This window comes from Aptenodytes patagonicus, chromosome 24, assembly GCF_965638725.1.
Source record: "Aptenodytes patagonicus chromosome 24, bAptPat1.pri.cur, whole genome shotgun sequence".
Taxonomy (NCBI): domain Eukaryota; kingdom Metazoa; phylum Chordata; class Aves; order Sphenisciformes; family Spheniscidae; genus Aptenodytes; species Aptenodytes patagonicus.
In genome coordinates, this window is record NC_134972.1 from 1,447,427 (window position 1) to 1,469,516 (window position 22,090).

Consider the following 22,090-nt stretch of genomic DNA (forward strand, 5'->3'; position numbering starts at 1 on the left):
CTTGAGAGATGCAAGACCTTACCTACTTTGCCCTTACACTTTCTCCCTGTCTGTTGACAGCCCTCTGCAGGGGAATTTGTCCTGCCGCCTCTCAACTGCATTATGGATTGTATGAGTGCTCCCGGTCTGCTTTCCCACAAAGTCGGATAGGACTGCTCATAGTATTGCTGAAAAATAGTTGAGATAACACAGCTGTCTTTGTACTGAAGTGAAAAAGGGGCCCTTAAATGATTCATCAACCTAACTCCTCAGCATGATGGTAACTCCCAGTAGGAGGAGCAGTAACTTTCAAAATAGCTCCCTCTAAATCCTAAAAGAGGGAGTTATATTTAAGGTGGCATTTTGGAGACCTCTGCAAGTGTATCAGTCTGTAGATAGAAAGCTTGACTATATGAGAGAGACAATAGGAAAAAAAGGATAAGTCTATAGTTAGATCTTAATTAATTTTATGTCTCTGCATTGTTAGTCAGGTTTTTTATAGCAATGCCAGAATTTTTAGTGGTAGTCACTCAAAAGTATTTAGGTTTTCCCCCAGCGCCCTTAGATGTTGATCTATGAGATGACTGGGCTATGCTCTCTCTGCTTGGCTGGAATCAGAGTTATCTGCTAAACTCATAGCTAATGCCATCCTTAGGAAGGAACAAAGGCCAGCTAAGAAACATGAAAATGAGCTATTTTTTTAAATTCTGTTTTTTTATTTTTTGACGTATGGATAGGTTAAGGCCAAAAACTGGCTAAAGGTTCTCATTTAAAAAAATTAATAAAGCCTTTCTGCAATTCTCCTGTTACCCCTAAATCAGCTTCATTTAGTGCTAAACCTTCCCTCCTCTTTGCTCCCCCCGAGTCATTTTTATTCTAATGCTGCAATAAATATTAATGCCTTTCCCAGATGCAACCACTTAAAATATATATGTATATATAACAACCTACCAAATACTTCATGCAGATGCCCGGTTGCAGCTAAAATTTGACTGGAGAAACTCTGAAAGGAGAAAAAGAGAGACGTGGTTCAACTAGAGGAAAGATAAAAAATTCTTGTGTGTGCATCTAAATAAAACTGAATATAAATTTGGGCTGATGGGAGGGAACAGTGTCTTAATGCAGCATATCCAGTGAGCTCCAAAGAAACTACAAACGTCTTAGCACAGGCAATATAGATGAATACTGCCACAATGCTTAAGTACTAAAACCCAAAGCCAGCACTTTCACTACTTAAAGGTGCACAATTTTCAGCAGCTCTGGTGCTCAGCAATTCCAGAAAGTCAGGTATCTTTAAGTTGTCTCAAGTGGACTCCCAAAATTGCTGTTGGTTAAATATCCTGGCTAAATATCCTAAAGCTCAGTGTGTTTGCATGCTGAGTACTGTTTATTGCAAAGCAGTTGGTAAGGGATGAGAATGCTCTGCATCTTGTAGGAGGTGGACGGCTCGGAGAGAAAGGAGAGTTTTGTTTTCTGTGTATTTTTAATGGACAATACATCTTGGTATGACTTGGCACAGATCTAATTGAAATCCAAGTTAATTTTCACATACGCTGCTGATTTATGTTTGCTGGGGATCTGAACCCCAATTTTCTGGACACGTTTAGCAGAAAATATAAATTTAGTTCATTGCCATGCAATGTTGCAGGGTTCAGTCACGGATACTGTCAAACATACATTTAGAATTTTTACCTTTTAGCATCTGCCTTTTAGGGATTTGTGTAACATACAGTACCGCAGTATCTTATCTCTTCCCAAAGTCAGACCAGCTGACACAGCGAGTTCTCTTACAGACACCTTTCTTTGCTCTGATTTTCTTCGTTCTTTAGTTCGTGTTGAGCCTTTTTCTCATCTAGATGAATAGGGATGCAAGCATTTAAAAAATTTATAAAGGAAACTGGACATTTTCCTGATAAATTTGATCTTTTATTTTTCCTTGAAACTAACAACTTCTTGTGGATTTTTGTTTGCAGTTATCCTCCAAAACAATCAGTTAGCCACCGGCTCATTGATTTTCATGTAAAAGTTACTTGCCTTGCTTTCATTATATAGTTTGGTTACGTTCTGCAGTTTTTCCTTCCATAGATAGGTCTCAGTAACATAAGCAGTTTATGTATCTGCAAATATTTTTTTCTATCTGTAAGAAGAAGGCAGGATAAAAAAGAGTGTTTGTGAGTAACATTTCTGGCTCAAATTCTCCTGTGAATCTTTGAGTGTGCCGGCATGCATAGCATTTTTCCTTCTGAAAACATTCTTAGAGATGAAATCTTGCTTACCGAATCATTCAAATAAAAGAGGTCACAGGTTTTAGCATGAGGAGTCAATAAGACTTATTTGATAGCATATATTCACTCAGTGCTGCTCCTGAGGTGTGAAGTTCTGTAGGATTTTTAGTTCCGAATACAAGGAGGTGACCAGGGCTCTGTACACAGAAGTTGCCCTCTGACAGCCGAGCACCGACCGATCACTCCCGCTGAACCTGAATGCCAATGTGAAGAGAGACTGCAGCAGGACGCTGTACTTTTACCCTAATCTGTGCCACAGGAAGAACCAGTGAGCTCTTTAAGTCGTAAATGAGAAGGAACGATGGAGATAAAAATAACAGTCTGCAAAATGCACACACAGAGAAAATAAGTACTTTAGATATTTTTTAAATGTTTCTGAGAGATTTAAGGAAAAAGGAACATTTTAATTTAAAAAGCTCACTGGAAGGATGTATTTTGTGACAGTAATTTTATATGACGTTATCTGGGTCTTTTTTGTGGGTTCAATTGTCATGAGGTTTTCGAAGGGTTTTGTTTGTTCAAGCAACATATAAATGGATCAGATCCTTCGATATTTCTTTGTATGTTTGGGGCAGATGGAAGAGAAATACCGCAATGTAAGTGGTGCAAAGAAAGTAGCAATAACAAGGGAGAGTGGATTTCTGCTTTATTGTCTTGTGTTAGGACTATTTTGGTTGTTGTTGTTGGTAAACCCTAGGAAATATACATCTTTCTCCTTTAAAGTTCTAATTCAAGGCATGAATGTGTGAGTTCTGAAGGGACTTAGGGACTGCGGTAAAAAATCGTTGTCATAGTAACAGAAAGGGAAATAGGCCTGGCTCACCTGGGACTTTAACTTACTGCAAAAGCGGATTTTTTTTTTTTAAGGAAAGCACTCAGCAAGAGAAATAAATAAATAAATTGTTCTTTGTATTCTAAATCAATTCTTCAACTATTTATTTTTTCTTATATCCAAGTCTTTTTCCTTCTAAATCTATCTTAAAGTCTCTGATTTTTTTATTTTATTTTAATTGTTGCAGTTAAACCTGTTTTGTCTGACAAATGGAAATTAAAAGAATCACAGAAAATATTTTCACTTGCGATAGGGAATGCCAAAAAAATTTCTTGCCTATTATGTCTGAATTTTAAATACATGCTTGTTTTGTTTTTAATCCAACAGCTATGATTTTTCATATAGTATCTTTACCTCTGAAATGAACAAATTTAAACAGATGAATCGGATAACAAAGGGATTAATCCTCTCCTCCCTGGATTTGACAGAAAATTTTGTGGAAAAGCTTATAGAAAAACACCTGCCTAGTATTTCTAAACTGTAAAATCTATATGCTGTAGTGCATAGTGTTGGGTAAGCCAATCAAGCATGCTGAAGATTCAACTTGTACATGACAAGCTAAACTCTACAGAATAATAACATATAAAGACAGGCATATGTGGCAGGGCAAAAATAATTGGCACGAGAACTTTGTACAATGTTAATAGGTTTATCTGCTTGGACAGCGTGAGCTGTCATGTATTACTTCAGGTTGTGTTTTTGTTATCCTCTCTCAAAATCTATGTAAGATTATAATCTGGACTCTTGGCAGTTCTGCTTCTCTGCTTTAGTTACTGAAATCTTAATAACCAAAAACATCATCATGATGAAATCTCATCAGCTTCTTCTGGGACCTGTATTTGTTTCTATGTTTTTTAATACATTCTAAGTAGTTTCAAGGCTTATCTGCCTCAGAGTTGCCCTGTTGGTTTTTGTAGTTTTTACAATAACATTATCCTTCTATATTGTTTCACGGAAAATCCCTTCAGACAGCAAAATAAAGACCTTGTATGCAAGGGAGAGATAAAGAAAGAGACTAAAATCGTGTGGTCAAACATGCAGTGAGGAAACTGGCATAAATCAGAGTCGATATGTTGACTTATACCAGCTAGCAGCCCAGCTCCAAGCGGATTACAGTCACATTGGTTGTAGTTTACCTGATATATATATATATATATATTTTTTTTTTTTAAACTTCTGTTTGTAATGGTTTGTTTTTGTTTTGTTTCTGTTTTGGTAAGTTCTTACAGTCCTGGTCTACTGATACACCATCATGTAAATCACTACGATGTATACTTTAAAACAGAATATAACAACACATGTTTTATTATGGTTAATAGAAGTGACATGGTTCTTTATCTTTCCAGATTCTTCTTAAAATTTTTTCTCAAGTGCAATCAGAATTGTTTGAAAACAGCAGGAAACCCAAGAGATATGAGACGGTTCCAGGTAAGTCTTACAAGCCTCGGCATTAGCCTGTCTGCTTTTTTTCTCCTTTTCCTTTTCCCTCTCCTTTCTCGTCTCTCCTACATTGTTCATAATAAATATGATGACAGTATATGATAAGCTGTATCAGATATTGTTAAAGTTTTTCTCCATTTGTTGTGTTTAAACCTTTTTTTCCCCTTTTTTCCTCTTTTTCCACTCTGAATCCCCAAGGGGAAGTGATGTACTGTACCAACCAGCAGTGGATATTTGATTTGACACCCTCAGGCAAAGCACTCGCACATACAGCTGCCCACAGCAGGGATCATGTTTGTGATACTTAGATGCCTCAGAATTTTTCAAAGTAGCTCTGTACATAGTACACAAGCAGTCTCCTCATTTCCCTCCACTCCCTATCTCCTTCTATCTCTTTTGCCTTTTAACTCTCTCATGCCCTCCCTTTCAGCTTCTTTAAAAAAAGAAGCCAAAATAGTGATGGTCACTTTAAGATCTCACGCAGCAAAGCAACAAGACCCATGGGACAATGACCCAGCTGCTTTGCAGTGAAATCTGCCACTGGTTTCATCATAGCTGTCGCTGATGTATTGTGAATACCAGCTAATAAAAACACAGAAGGAGGTGAAGTGTGTCACTGGTGACGAGAAAGGCAGACACAGTCTCCTGTCTTTCATACCCTAACCTTCTAAGCGACTACGTTTAACAAATAAGTATTTTACCTGTAACTTAGCCCTCACAAAAATGTAAACGGAATGCTCAGGCCTTTTACGTCCTGGATGCACTGTCACGTCTCTGCGGTGTGAAAGGTGGCACGGCAGAGAACGCTGTAGAAAAGTGGTGCTAGAACTAACTCGTGCGACTGAGAGTGAGGCAGCATGCTCTAGCGAAAGGGATACAGGATTGCAAGTCAGATGGTTGGACCGTATCGCTAATTTGCTGGGTGACCTTTGATGAGACATTTTTCATTTCTTTTAGTATGTATTTCCACCTCTCCAAATGGGGTTGCTCACCTTGGTAAAACTTTGTTGTCTTGATTCAGGAGAGCGTTTGAGAAAGTGCATGCATGCTTTGCCAGCCAGAGCCTTTGAAATCTGCTCCTGGAAAGGACTATACTTGCAAATGCTGTTACTGCTTGTTACCATTATTATTGTACCTTCACTGTGTCACATCTGTGATACAAAGGATTTTAGCTTACTGGGGAACGTGTGATTTTCTTGTAGACCCACAAGACTTGTAGAGGGAAGGTGACATCCTTAGGTTTGGCAATTCATGTTCCATTGCTTGGGCACTTGCATCAGTTTCCTCATTTATACACAGGAGTTTAGAGAGTTGTTTAAAACTTTCCACCCAAACATGTTTTCACAAACAAATGATTTTTTTTTTTTTTTTTTACTAGCAATGAAAAATTCACAGGAGGTATATTTTTATCAAAAAAAAAAAAAAGTTTAACTTTTAAGAGAAATACTGCAAAATGAAAGCTTCTGAAAGCTCCAAAAATTTTAAAGACATGCAGGCAAAAAATACAAAAGTTACTAATTTTTTGTCTTGAGTGGAAATAAATTTAAAGAAAAATTCATGACCAACTTAATTTTTTTCGCTAGTGGTTTAAAGAGACTGCAGTGACTTCTTCATTCTGTATTTTTAGAGATGATAAGACATGAGAAAAAAGAGGTGTGCATTATTAGGAAATTTATACTGATTTTTGTTTTTCAAGTGGCAATTTCCATAAAAAAACCCCACCAATTAGATATCATCTGCCAAGAATGCAAAAAAAATCTGAAAGTAAAGGAAAACTCAATTGATAGCATGTAAACAGATCTTGTTAGCTCTTAGAGCCAGCTAGAATAGCTGATTGTGGAATGTAATGAAACATAAATACAGAGTCTCTTTTTTTTGTTTTGTTATGAGTTTGTAAAAAATCTTGCACAAGAGTATCCTGATTAGCACCTGGGGATTCTAGGCACTGCCATATTAGAAATACTATTGGTTGCAACAGCGAAAAGATAAACTCTGGATCCAAACACACCTGAACACTGAAGAAATTCAGATCTGATTTCAATCTCATGCTAGCTGCCCCTTTGCTACGGCGAGTGAAACTAAAATCCTAGATTTCGATCAGGTGCTGAACTGCAGGAGGATTTTGGATCTGGGTTTTTTTGGCAGAAATCTATTTCTAGTATCAGCCTTATTCTTTGTTTCACCTCTGTATCTCCACACCCAAAATGGTGATGTTATAGAGCCTAAACAGCTTCAAATTTCCAGTGAAACATTGAACAGGGAAACTGAAATGAGTCTTACAGCACACACATGGTTACTGATGGAATGCCTTCATTCCTTCAGCCCATCCACCTGGCATGCCTCTTGTATATAAGAAAGTATGGCCTCGCTTTTGATCTTTGTACCAAGATCAGCAGTTTATTGGAGAAGAAAATGAGCTGGGATAGACTCTTCATCTGGGTTTTCAGCCTTACAACATGCCAAGCCGGAAAAATAGAGCCAAGTGAAACTCTCTGGTTCTGTTTTGCAGGGCTTTACTTAAACTCCTTTTGCACTTTCAGTCCATGTGAGTTCATACCCTTTGAGCTTCATTGTGAGATTTAAGTTCAAACCCTCAAATTAATCAAGATCAGGCAAAACCACTAGGTTTAGCTTACTTTTTGTCGAAACCAAAAATGTTGACAAGACTTTGTTTCAGAGTTACAAAAGTGAACCCTTTGAGACAAATTGCAAAATGCTTGAGGTTTTGAGTGAAGGCAGGATCTTCTTTCAGGCTTGTTCAAAACTGGACGCATCGGTTGATGAGCTTTAGTCTGGGCTACAGAGGTCAGTATGTATAAAAAAACGACACAAAAAGTAGTTCAGTTGCTAAAATTTTACACACTGGGAGTAAAAGAGCTCTGTGCTCCAAAGGAAATTAGCCATGATGAACTGTAAAGACAATAAGCAAAGACAGCTTGTTTTCTGTCTGCCTTGTGTTTCTAAGGATAGGAGCATGACTTCCCTGAATATAACGAAAGTTAAGAGTTCTTGAATGCTCCACTGTTTCTGTCTTCTGGATCCTCCTTTTTTTTTGTTGATTTTTGGGGTTTTTTGTTTTGTTTTGTGTTTTGTTTTTTGTTTTTAAATTTGGGCAAACACTACTTTGCCTGCTGCTTATTGAACATGGTCTGTCAGCTACCCTTAAAGTCAGAAGTGGGGAAAAAAGATAACTTCAGATATTAGTGGTGTGCTTGCACACTGTGAACATGTTCATTTTCATTTCAATTGTTAAGATTTACATCAGACAAAGTAATTAATGTGCAGAATTGTTTATTAGGTTTGAAAGGACAGTTGTTGGTCCTACCAGTACAGGAACATGTGAGCAGAGTAAAAGCAGGGTCAAAAAGCACAGTGCAGTAGGATACTTTATTCATTTTATGATTTAATTCATTATGTTTTATTCTTGGGCCACATCTAAAACCTTTATTGTTTTTTCCTAATAAATTATTTGTACAGCTGTTGTTATTAAGGCCCTCCTCTTTCAAACATTTCCACGCATTTAACTTTCCTTATGCAAATAGACTTCTGCAGCGATGCTCAGTTGAGTATCTTTTAATTTGTACCTATGTTTTTCTGCAGAACCAAATATATTCATTTTCAATGGAGTAGTGCTTGTCAGATCTCCAGGAGACATTAAGATACTCTTTTTTATGCTTATAAAAAAACCCAGAAGAGACAGTCCCTATATCAAAGTTCTCATTTAAATTACTACTGAAACCTGGAACTGAAAGGGTCTCATCAAAAAACATATTTGCTCTTTAATGGAAATTGAATGAAAGCCCAAAACTCAGGCTTTGTTGTTAAGACACAAAAATAAATAAGAGACATGGAAATAGTGCTGTACAATGCATCTTATTGAGTTCTTCCAGCATGGAAGAATGGTTACTCATGTCTGGAAAAGTGTCAAGTTAATGCTTCTGATTAGAGATGGGTGTGAAGCTACACAGTTTGGGCTTGGTTTGGCTGATAACCAAAGTTCCAGGGCGTTGGGATCCAGTCTCTGAGCCTGGCCTCAGCCTCACTTCTAGATATGTTATAAGATTTAGATATTTTATAGTATAGTTACGATATATTAAACTAAATTAAATGTTAGATTTCACTTATATCACTCATTTAAAAAAAGGGGGGTGGGGAGAAAAAGGTGTGGAAAGGTTACATTAACACTGCATTGTGAATTTAATACAGCTCCAGATGCCTGAAGAGGTTTTTTTTTTAAGTATAATTCTTTAGTTTGGAGAGCAACACCAGCTGCTTTGTGATCACATTAACTATTTGAAATTTGCTTTGATATTAAGTAGAGCTTCAAAGATACAATGAAAATCTCTTAACTTCCTTTTTTTTTACTCAAATACAAAGGTTTTCTATTGTTGAAAAAAAATGTTATACCTCAGAAGTTAAAGGCTGTGTGATCATTATTTTAGTGAGTTTTTTTCCCCCAGTAGTAACATAGTTTTATTCTGAATCACTCACTACTTCAATGGCTGTCAGTGGCTAAAGCAGGGAAAGAGAATCTTTCTAGAACTAATGCATATTTTCATGGTTACTTGATGGCTGCCCAAATACGTATGCAGATCGAATAGTATGTCGTTGTGAATTTAACTGAAGCAAATATTGATTATTTATCAATGAAAATATTTCTGAATGAAGATTGTCAGTGGAAAACTGAAACAAAAAGCATGCTAAAATCGCCTATTCAAACCATAGTGCTGACTATTTGAGTTCAGCTAATCTGCAAATCTAAGTTTACATAGGTATTGTCATTACTGTCATTGCTGTATTCTCAGTGAGTGATTCTCCCAGGAACAGAATACAAAAAAAAAAAAGATGCCCTCCATTTAATGAGGACTTCTCCTAGAGAACTTGATTGAAGCCCAGTGATACTTAATGGTAACAACCGGTGTGTAATTGGGAAAAACAATTCTGTGGAATTAAGATGAGGCACTTCAGCTAAAATGCTTCAGCTGAGACCTGGTGCTAACGCATTAGACTCCTGTTGATTGGGAATTCTGCTTCATCCAGTAACATACTGATTAAACAGATCCTACAGTGCCATGGTCGAGAGAATGGTACAAGGCAACAGAACATCAGTACTAACAATGGTCATCTTTGAACCAACATGCTTTTTTAGAAACAGAAAGAGAAAGGTCAGCAATTGCCCCCTGTTTTCAGCAGAAATCATGACATGGAATGTTTCCTGGCAGGTATCCCCCTCTAGGTGCTCTAGGGAGAAAGAGAAAGGAAAAATAACAAGGTGTATCCCAGGGGAGATTTCTTTCCTGACCTCAGAGTGGTTGGATCAGTTCATCATCAGGCATGTGAGCAAAGCTGGCTGTGTTTGAGAATTCACCCAGCTAGCTTCTAATACGAAGCACTGAAGGATCTGTGTCATTCAGGAAAAAGAAAAATGGGTAAGAGTGGTGGGATAATATTGTGAGTTAGGAATGTTGTAGACTGTAAAGAAACAAAAAGAGATAGCAAGAATAAAACATAACTGCTCTAAATCAAAATCCTTTTCAGACTGATGGTGAAAGAATGTGCCAGAGACCCTCATGGTCAGATTTGGATATGGATAGAGATTGCTGAACTGTTGTTAGAGAGATGAATGCTACACAGACTAATGTCGTTATGGGAGACTAATTTCCCAGGTATAAATTGTGAAACAAATGCAACTAGTATCAGCAGAGTCCTAGAGCTATTACTGGTGGCAGATTTCTTCATCAGATAGTGACTGACCCAACAAAAGGTGATGTTATTTTAGATTCTGTATGAGTAAGGGAGGGACTGACTGCAACCGCAAAAGAAAAAAACACTCAAGGAGCTTAATGTGCTCAGATCTGAAGACCAAATAACCATTGTGACAGTGAGTTGCCAGAGTTGTGTATCGTCTATTAAAAACAAACCACAGATGAGATTCTGCTATGTCTCAGGTGAGCTTTGCCAGCAGAAAGAAGGATGCATTTGTATGATTGTACCCTACTGATTTCTTGTTTGGAATACAATATACTGGTTTAACCATCTTCAAAGGAGAATGAAAATGAAATTGGAACAGGTGCAGGAATGGGTCATTAAGGTGACTGGGGAGTGGACAAGAGATCGGCTCAAATACTTAGTGACATGCACTGAGAAGGGATGTAACTGCTGTCTAAAAATATCCTAAGGTAGATCAGAATGGGAAATAATAATTTTAAAGCTAGAGTTAAGTATAAACTGACTGGGAATAAATTTAGGCATTAAACCATAAATTCCCTAACCATCAGGACAAGTAGGCTTTAAAACAAGAGGAGTTCCAAAGGCAAAAGCTTGAAAAGGTTGAAGAGAATTTTATAAAAGTAGCTACATGGTTTGGTTGTCTGTAATAGCAGGAGACTAGATGTCAGTGACCCAGGCGTTATCTCCTACCCCTGTGCCCCTATAATCTTAGGAGGCCCCATTCCTGAAATGAAGGCCATGTGCATAGTTTTTTCTGTTAGCCTAGAGTTTGCAGCAGGCTCGGGGTCTCAGGGAGGATTTCCCAAAGAATTCAATGGAAGTTTTGAGCAGAGAGAGGCTGCTGGCATTTTTCACATTGTTTATCTTATTCCTAATCCAACTATGAAGCAAACACATTATATTCTAGCATCTACTCCTGTATTACTCGCTTAACCAAAACGCCTATTGACATCAATGGGAGCCCTGTCCAAGTGAAGACAGCAGGATGAGGCCTGACATCTTTTCTTCCACCCAGCTGGAAAATAATAATAATGATGATAATTTTTTAAATCCTCATAGTAGTTATTCTTTTGAAAAGTTAAAATAACATGGTGCTGTGACTAGAGAGTTATAAGGGAAAGTGCATCAGGAATGTAATATTGTTTCCAGATGTACAATGTCATAAAGAATTTTTTCCACACTTGGAATGGTAACAGGAATTTTTTGAGAGAGATCATTTACACAGCGATCAGATATGTTACATGTAAGTAAATGCCTGTATGCCTGGAATGTTTGTACCATATGTCTAAATAGGTGTCTGTGAGTGATACAGCTTTTATATATATGATGATGTGTATTTACTTGCATATATGTGATTTGAAGAGGAGCATACTTTAGAATATAGAAATACTGATATAATGGATAGATGGGGGAGGAAAGATTGTAGTACCCAGGTAAAGGTTTGTAAAGAAATATAACACTTTGAACTGCGCATGGAAGTGAAAGAGGGGCAGTGCAGCTCAGAGAACCTGAGTTTAACATGCTAAAGACGGTTTGACTGAATGTCATGGTAGGTGAACCCTCATTGTGGTTTTTGAGCAGGGATTACATTACAGAAATGCACCCGGGAAACAAAAATAATGTGGAGATACAGCACATGCATTTCTTCAGTACTGCTGGGGAATCGTTGTTTTATGTCTGTGGCTTCATAGCTAACAACAAGACCCTTGCAGATTTGCAGAGAGAATCTTAAGAACTGCTGAAAACACCATGTAGAAGCCTGTAACTCCCTCGCTGTTCTTAGAGATGGAACCTACATTTGGATGGGTGAAGGAGTAACACGTTGCTGTGTCTATTTCTTGCTTGATCGGTTGTCCTCTGAAACTCCAACAGTGATGACGGGTTGATCCAGCCGTTGGGCGGCACAAAACCTTTAGTCTTTATGCTGTCTGTGTCAAATTTGGCCCTCAACTACAATTACCAGAATCCATGGCCTACCTGATATATTTTGATGTTCTCGGATCATTCCCTTAAGATTACATTTTGCATTAACTACTGATTTTAGGTAAAAGACCATCAACTGAATAGGCATAGAAGCCAATTTATCATGCACAAGAAGCAGTGCCATCAGATCAGGAAAATAAAAATGCACCAAAACCATTTGCCAGTAATTTGCCAGTGCTGTGGACAAATCTGAGAATTTAAATCTCCAGGGAAATTTGCACATCACCTTTCATCGGCACTAAATACAGGTTTAAAAAAAAAAAAAAAAAAAAAGGCCTGGAATGTTTTACGATGTTAGGAGAACAAGTGTTATTGATAAATACATGCTCAGAAGGGTATTGGCAAAAATGCATAGAAATGGTTAACAAGGTAATGGTAAGAAATGTTGACCTTGATTTGTTTAGCTAAGATGTAAAGATTTTTGAAGGTCAAAGGTGTTCTTGTGTAGTGTTTTGGAGTCTAACTGTGTCTGACCCTCTAACATTAAGCTGCTGTGGCCTGCAGTTTTGAAGAGTGAAGCAAACCAGGGGGAAAGAGAGAAGGGGGAGAGAACAGGAAATGGAGTGAGGTGTTTCAGGAAGTTGTCAGGAGTTGACTGATTGATTCCAGATGGAAAGGGTCACCCTTCATGACCCAGGAAATACTCACTGGGGGAAAGCAGTTGGCTTGTGAAAGGGAAGGGCCTGGGAGTTAGAGACCATAGTGGAATGCACATTCTTCTTCCTTTTATCCGTAAAACATTGTTTTTTAATCTTCAGTATAAAACAATTGGATTGTCATCTTCGTCAGGCAAGAGTGTATGACTGCAGGAAAGTGAAGAAGTTCAGTAATTTTTATGTTCGTAATCTCACATGTTCTTACTCCATGTCATTGATAATGAGTTGGCTAGCAGTGTCGTAGCAAAGATGACAAAGGTCTCTGCTGCGTTTCAACAGTACCTTAGAGATTACTGCAAATAAGGTCCAAAACTGTGAGAAGGTTCTGGTCCAGATCTGAGCTTTGCATTTTGTCCTGTCCCTGAGATTGCTGTATTTATTTACCCTAGGTCCCAGACTGTGAAATGCCAAGTGGCTTTGACCCTCCTGTGATGAATGGGAGAGGTGAATAAAAATGAAACCCCTCATGGAGAGAGGTCTAAAAGTGTATCTTCCATTCCTGCTGGCTCAGGGAATAGAGGATGCTCAGCACTTATCTTCTCAACAGTGGACTGTTTCTTGCTATTACTCATGCTACAGCATCTTTACAACTCTTACTGAAATAAGCTCTTGTATTGTGCGCAACATTTACACCCAAATGGTTATTCAAACAGGGAACGTGTGTATACTTGAAGTCTGCATGTATTATAAAGATCTCATACTGAGAGCATGTGGGTGTGTGTTTATCGCATACATACCTTGTGTATGTGAGGTCAGATATGTATATATTATATAGTGTAACTGTATATATGATATACTTTTTATTTACATTTGGTTACAATTTAAACACTTGTCGTAAATATTTCAGACACTGGAATAATTCAGGTCTATTCCCCTGTTACCATAGTGTGCTCTGTGCTGGCCAGTGAGAGATTAAAATTTATTTCCATTGTTTAATGGAAAATAATGAAGTGCATCTGAGTGGGTTCAGCTATGTCATGCGGGAAATGTTCACTTTGGATAGGAGTCTCACTCCACCCAAATGTGCAATGATGAAATCAGTTGGCATACAAAAGCAACACATTTTGTGACAAGAATGCTTGAGAAGTATAAGAGTACAGTATGACAAGAGCCTTTTGGAATGAATTAAACTTGTCTCAAGAAAGAAAGTATTCTTTAAGCTAGCATAATCCTGTAGGAGGGCAAGGTTTCTCCTGCTATATGCCAAATATAGTTTTATCAACAATTAGAGCTCAACATTCTCTTACCTAGACTATGGCAGTTATATCTGTGAAAATTCATGAATGCATCCAGGGTCAGATTCTCAATAGCTGTGAATTACTGTAGCTGTGGAGCAGCTGAATGGAGTTAAGCTGATTTACACCAACTGATGGTTGAAACCCAAAAGTTTCAGTAAGCTGCATCTTCTCTCAGTAGTTAAAACGCAGTTTGTTCATTTTTTCCTAAAAGCTTGTGGTTTAAAGGCACATATATTTCTGCATTTATAGGACTTACAGCTTTGGATATTGTATCGTAAAGGGAAAACTAAGTGGGATTAATTAACATGTACAGTTACTTCCTTTAAGAATTCATATGCTATTGGAGCCCAGCAACATGTGTCATGGAGGCTAAGGTTTAAAAACTGCTGCTTGATTCCGGGGTCCTCAGGCTCAGATGGTTTTCAAGAGGCACTGAGCATGCACAGGTCAAAAACCAGACATGATATTAGGTACTGTTTTCACACAGTAGGAGTTTCCATTTTGCTCAGTCAATGGAGGCCTGTATTTTTGGAGCAGATGCAGATACATTTGCATGTGTGCGCAGTACAGCAGATGGCTCTGAATCTGCATGTATGTATCAGAGGGCAAATTGCTGTGGTGCTCTGCAGCCTGCCCTCCTGGTTGGTATATATAGACCTCTTTGCCATCTTTGCTACGCTGCGTCATAGGAAACTAAATTTAGGGCCATCTGCAGTAGCTGCTTCATTATACAGTAAGGACTTTATACAGCCCTTAGGATGCTATGTTAAATGGAATTAATGCATAGAATGAAGGCTGAAAATATTTTCTTCCCTTCTTGTTAGGGAGTAAACCTTGCAGGACATGACCCCATTTTACAAACAGAACAGGGTTTTAACTAAACTGAATAATTAATACTTAACAAGTTAAATTTCAAAATAAATTGTTTACCTGACTCCTTTTTCTTCCATTTCTAAATATCTAGGTTGTGCTATCAACAACAGTGAACGTTGATGGGCACGTACTGGCAGTGTCTGACAACATGTTTGTTCACAACAACTCCAAGCATGGACGGAGAGCAAGGAGACTTGACCCTTCAGAAGGTGGGATATTTGTGTGAAGAACGGTATGCAAATGAATGCAAAAGCATATTACCCATTCTTCAATTTCTATTTGTTTTCAGGAGGGAAGGAGAGCTAAGGGGGAACTATAGAACCTCAGGGGGTTTAGAGAAGGAAGAGGCAGAAAAACAGTGTCTACTGCATGCAAAATATGATCCTCTTTACATCTAAGAGACTGCTCCCCCTCCCCCCCCAATTTATTAATTAGTTTGTACTGCAAAGATGAAAAACATAGAAACACTAAGTATTATCTAAATTTCAGACTTCTCATTCAGCTGGGATAGATTTGATTTCAGGCAAATTAGGCAACATGACATCTTAGTTAAACAGAACTGTTACAGCACAAGATGTGTATGAAAAAGTGTCACTAGTTCCCTTAAACAAACTGTGCGCAAAGCATAACAATGCACAGAAGGAAACTGACACTAATTGATTTTAGTTTGTTTGGCTAAGCAAGGCTCATGGCCGTCTACAGGATGGGTTTTGGACTATATTAAAGCAATTACAAATACTTGTATCTGTTAAGCTTCAAAATGCTGGCCCCTCCTCTCCCTCTTCCCATACATTCATTACCAACGCATTCCACCTCTCTCGTGCAGACAGTACTCAAAATTACTAGAAAATGCTATCTGTGCGTACTTTTCCCTCCCCTGCAGCTAGTGAAAGTGAGAAGAGCTAGTGATGTTAGTAGAAAAGACAAGCAAGGATATTATTTCATTATAATGTTTTGCTGCCCCACTTCTTAACTGTGCCCTATATCAACCTAAAAGAAGAATTAATGAACTGGAAGAAAATGATTGAATCAGTAAAGAATTCAGAGTGGTGTTAATTCTCCCCCAGCGGGCAGTGAAATGGTAGAAGGAAAATCCCAGGATTCCTAGCCTAGGAAGCCATCCAGTTTTTCCTTGACTGATTGGATGTGATTGACTGGCTGTTCAAAGGAGTCTCATGTTTTTGGAGCACTGCCAAAGTTCCCCTCCACCTCTGACCCTGTCAACATTGGGAATGGAGTGATGGATTGACTTTGGTTATGGCCTGGAAACCATATTGGGTTCCTGATGGGATGTATAGTCCAGAGGCCTTGAACATATGGAAGAGAGGAGAAAAAAAATCTACTCTATAAAATCAAGAAAATTGTTAGAAATTGTCTCCTGATAGGAATTGGAGGAAACATTTGATATTGCTGTATCTTTTTTACCCATTGATAAACTTAACACATCTTAATCTACCTCTCTTTCCACAGGGTTTAGCATTTGTGTGATCGTATGCTAAATGAGTGGGGTTTTTTTTAAACAGCCTCTGCACAATCATTTAAGCGTTTCATTTTTACACCCACTACAGTTGGCCTGTTAGGCTTTAATGATATGATGTTAAGTGCCAGTAATGAATAGGCAAGTAATTAACACTAGCAAGGCAGAAAACATGCATTTATTTATTTATTTATTTATTTATTTATTTATTGGGCTTCGTGGAATGGTAAAGCAGCCTTCATGGGTGAATGGCTGGAGGGGACTTGTCCTAGGCCTTTGTCGGCACTAGGGAATTCATGCCAGCCATGAAGCTGCGGCAGTGGAGAAACTCCCGGGAGTGGACAGGTGAAGCTGCTCTAAGCTACAGTTTGCATCAATATGACTTAGGACTGTTTAATGTGCACAGAAGTTGTTTGCACCCATTTGCTGCAAGGGTTTATACCCAGTGTTGCAAATAGTCTTAAAGCTGCGTGGGGAAAAAAAACCCCATAACCTGATGCTCTGATGTCCTTTTTGCTTTGTTTAGCCACACCATGCATCAAAGCAATCAGCCCAAGTGAAGGTTGGACTACAGGGGGAGCAATGGTGATCATTATTGGAGACAACTTCTTTGATGGGCTGCAAGTTGTATTTGGAACCATGCTTGTATGGAGTGAGGTAGGTAGAGGCACCTCCCTATTGCTAAACCAAAGAAATTCTCCTTTTCTGAGGAAAGTGGAGGGGGAACAGTGTTAATTCCTATTCCAATAATGGTACAAAAACAGTGGCATGTAAGGCGGGCCATATAAACCTGTGTGAAGGAAATTCATGGAACATGTTTTCTCTGTGGAACTCCTTGCTATGTGATATTATTGAGGCCAAATGCTCAGTAATATCCAGAATGGAATTGAATAATTCCTAGGCGTCTGGAGACAGGTAAACGTAAAGAAGTAAAGAAAAGGTTAGAGTTTGGGAAGGAGAAAGCATTCCCGCTGGGTCCAGAAATAAGCCAGCAATTAACCAATGGGCATAAGCAGTACAATTTTCCTGATGACAATTTATCCTAAAATGTGTCTTCCTCTCCTGGAGGCAAGAAACTAGACCAGATATATCACTTGCCTGATCTATAGTGTCTCCTATATAGGAATAACCAATGCATTTACTCATAAAGCATGTTTGGAGGGTGAAAAGTGAAAGCGGGGGGAATAACACAGGCATGTCATAATCGTGCCTCTCCTTTTGTTATTTCCTAGCTTATCACGCCTCATGCCATTCGAGTTCAGACACCTCCACGTCACATTCCCGGAGTGGTTGAAGTGACATTATCATACAAATCCAAACAGTTTTGCAAAGGCGCACCAGGCAGGTTTATTTACACAGGTAGGTGATTGTCATTTATGCTAGAGGAGCTCGAGCTCAGAGCCTCTTTGTTTTGGTAATCAGTATTGACAACTCTCTGCTTGCTTTACTTTCTTTCTTTATCCTCTTGCTGTCTGAAGGCCACTCTGCTAGTTGTGACATTTGGACACGTAAGGAGATAGCTTCATTGTTGTGCAGAGGTGTTAAGGCACTGTTACTATACATGTTAATATTTTTTCCAAATTAGAGCTCATGCTGTTATTTTATGGGTCTGCCTATAGATACACTGAGTGTTTAGGAACATGATAGCATTGTTCTACATACTGGAAGATGTTTTATTTATAACAGTATTTATTTTACATTTCCCTCTGGCTGGGGGTAACCTTTCGTTTTCAAGATAATCCCAGAGGACAAGGAGAACATCTTGTATTGAGAGAAGCCAATAAGCTGAGTGGAAAATAAATCTGTTGGGGTGTTTTTATTCTTAAATGGATTATCAACTTATTTAGTGCCCTATATTCACCTCTGCTAGCAGGAGAACATTATCTATAGATCTGAAAGAAAAAAAAACAGATGGGACAAGATGACCATCTCATTGAACTGTCAGTCCCAGTAGTAACAATGATGGCATACAATGTATACCCTGTTAAGCATGGCTGGAGCGTAATGGTGCACCAAGCTCTAAAGGGTGGATTTATATTAAAGTTGAATGGCTTGCTCCCACCAAATCATATTCAGATTTCTCAAAATGGAAGGATTTATTTGATTTTTTAAAGCCTTTTACTACTAACAATCCTCATTAAGTAATCTTTGTGTATTATAATTGTCAAATTTTAAATCATAATTTAACTCAAAAATAATAATGAAGGTCCAAGAAATTTTTTATTAAAAAATTTAAGGTAATAATTTAACCACCTGTTGAGTGAATTAGTTAGAATTTTTCCAGAAGTGGAAAAATCTGAATGAAAATCTGACACTTCAGGACTTGAGAAAGAACCGATGATTTGTGGAGATCCTGTCACTGTCTTATGCCATTCTATATACCCTTTATTAGCACACATGCTAAATTAGTGTTTAGTTATGTATGTGGAAACGTATTTATTCATACAACTGCCACACCTAGAAACCTGCAGCAAGTATTAAGTCTTCAATTATACTAGGTACTCTAATGAAATAAAAGCTTAACTGACAAAGGATTATTTTTGTTATGATAGAGGTCTGATCCACAGTTAATTGAAGATACTGAAATGATATCCATTGACTGAAACTGACCTTGAATCAAGCTGAAAGAGATTAGGACTTTTTTCTGATTTTGCACCAGAATAACTCCAGTGCAGTGCAAAGTCGTTCTGGAATTATTCCTGGGCTTGTGAGATCAGGATCTGGCCAAAAGCTTTTGAAATACATTTTATTCTAAGGCAGTGCATTGATTCACTGGTCTCTGGGAAAAGATGAATCTGATGTCTGAGCAGGTTAAACCTATCTCCTTTTCCTGAGAGATAACCAGCAAAACCGTCAAACAGGTTACAGATTCAAATCTGCATGCAAATACAACCATGTTTCTAAAGAGGTGGGACAGGTTAACTTACCGGAGTCTGGCACTCCTTAAGCAAAGGGACAGTGTCATTGATTCACGTGCGGTATAGGGCTTGTGGGGGTTGCGCTAGGCCCGATGCTTTTACCCTCAGAGAAAGAGAGACTGTTAATTCTTGAGTTATTATTACAGATTTAAATGTAAAGTTCTTCTATGCCATTTTCTGCTTCTTGAGGCCTTGCTCTCACAGTGTCTTCAACACAAGCATTACTGAGGGTCACCATCTGTGTGCTGTTGGTACCTGTGCTGAAAGAGGTTTAGGAATGGAGTGATAAGAGATGAGTAATAGAAATGTGCATTCCTCTATGAAGAAAAGTCGTCTTATTATTGTAAAGCTGTTTTAAGTGCAAGACTTACTTGTACCATCTAGGGGGGACTTGAGTCAGACTGCAGTGCAGTTCTTTGACATGTTAATTAGAGTGCTTCCACAAAAAAGGACATGAAGATGTATGCAGGAGCCAGCAGAAGAGAAGAAAGTTAAAAATACTATCCCTGTTTTACTGCTGTTACTGGCACAGGGATATCTGTTAGCATTCTCTGAGGAGTGAGTGGGTGCTTACTGCCATATGTTACAAAACAGCATTTCACAGAAGATGCCGAGCTGTTAGAGCGAGGGTAGAACAGACAACTTTTCAATCTGTCTATTCAAGAACCTGCAGTTCTCCCACCATGGCAGGCAAAATGATAAACACAGCTATTAGGTAGAGGCTCACCTGTGTAATCAATTCCCCCCGGTTGTTGCTGCTAATAGCAGTAAAAACAACTTCTAAGCTATGAAAATAACATGGTGGCATTTTTTTTTTCTTTCTGTGGCTGTGCTATCAGAAAACTGCTGTGATCCTGCTGTGAACAAACGCATTGATTTTTAACCTAGGCAAGCCATATTCAGGCAGTCAAGGTCCTTCTGCCTGTAAGTTGCCTTCAGAACTTCCACAACAACTTTTGAACCTCTTGACCAATTTCTATCAGATTTTGTCAGAAAGGTAGGAGCATCAAAGATGCACAGTTCCAGCACATTTTTGTGAAAATGGAAAATGGTAAGAGAGATCTGAATTAATCCTCCACTGAAAGAAAGGGTGAAGAGCTCAACCACATTATTAGGCAGCAGAGAAGCTACCAGCCTCAGGAAACCAGGTTGTTTAAATGCCACTGCCCACGATGCATGTGTGTATCCATAGCACTCTGTCAAATATACTCAGTAGCAGCACAGAAGTAGCTATTTGTTGGGTAGAGTGTAGCAGACAAATATCATATAAAATACTGAAGAGGAAAGTTCAATAGATTTTATAATTATTGGTAAGGTAGCCCTGTGCATCATAACGAAAATCTGGGTTTTTTTTCGTGATAATTGAAGTTTATTATTTTCTTGATACTTTTAGTACTTTCTATTGCAACATATTCCTCCGCGCTGTCACAAAGTTTATAGAGAACATACCAGAGAATGCAGTAGGCTTGGAGACACAAATAAGACCACTTCCCTCTTGAATTGTAGTTGCTTCTGTAAATGAGAATTGCTCCCCTAAATACCTTCCCTTTACATTCAGCTTGCGCTTGGCAAAAACCTAAGAAATGCAGAGACATTAACATCAAGCCCAGGAGACCAAAAAGTGTGAAATTCTGCAAACTAAAAGCATGGGAAGATGTAGTTCTGTCAGAACTAGTAACAGCAGCAACAACTAGCAGCCCCAGTACTATCAGGGTCATGTTGTATTAAGTCCTTCGTAATTATTAAGTGCTGAGATACAACCTCAGATGAAAAGGACAAAGGGTCAAGTCATATGAAAAATACTGAGTAGCTGGCTATAGGTACTTCACAGGTATAACGAAAATAGTTATTCCTATAAAACCAGACCTCAGAGGGTTCATCGGGGCCGCACTGCATCAGACATGGGCAACCAGTTTTACAGAAAGACACGTGCTTCCATTTTACACGAGACGTTGCCACAGAAGGACGAAGAAAGATTAACCACTTGCCTGTGGTTATACAGGAAAGCTGAAGATAGACAAGGAAATGGATCTCTCAGGTTCTAGTCATATCTTTCAATCACCGGAACACCAATGCTCTTCTAAAACACGGAAACAGAAAAGCAGTGATCTTGGTTAGTATTGTGTGTATCTGCCTATGCCCTCAATATGTAGTATTCAATCAAATATTAATGTTTGACCTGATTATACTTGAGCTTTTTTCATTTTTTTTAAAGAGTCACAACAAGACAGGTTGTTTGAAGAAGAACATGATGAACTGTTGAAAAGATGAATATAAAAATTAGATATAAATTTCAAGGGTAAATCTAAATGCCACAGTGGAGCTGTTATGGGAGCTCATATGCGTCCTGTAATGTGTATTTATAATAGGCTCCTTGCGAAGTGTGCTGTGCTAGCATTGCTGTAGTTATGGTTCTGTCAGCGTTTCCACTCTTAAGTGCTATCATTCAGGGTGCTGCAACTCAGCCATCAAATTCCTCTCATCGCCAAAATGTGATGTGTGGACTTTTCCATAAGGTTCCCAGATGGAAAACTTTTATAAGAGTGAAGCCAACAGGATTCTATGGACATCTAACGGTGTGCTACAGAGTACAGCAAAAATCTAGAGAAATGGCTTGTTATATGTTAATGGCAGTTGCTGAGCCAACTTACATACTTTAGTAGTTAAGTATATACTTAA

The 22,090-nt window shown here is 38.4% G+C and overlaps 1 protein-coding gene across 1 annotated transcript in view; it reads left to right on the forward strand.

Annotated features, from left to right (window-relative positions):
- Positions 1 to 22,090, forward strand: part of EBF2 (EBF transcription factor 2) — a 144,527-nt gene that overhangs the window by 103,376 nt on the left and 19,061 nt on the right. The window contains exons 7-10 of the mRNA XM_076358877.1: positions 4,443 to 4,524; positions 15,108 to 15,225; positions 17,020 to 17,150; positions 17,726 to 17,852. Of these exons, the coding sequence (XP_076214992.1) occupies positions 4,443 to 4,524; positions 15,108 to 15,225; positions 17,020 to 17,150; positions 17,726 to 17,852 (458 nt within the window). The remainder of the gene's footprint in view (positions 1 to 4,442; positions 4,525 to 15,107; positions 15,226 to 17,019; positions 17,151 to 17,725; positions 17,853 to 22,090) is intronic.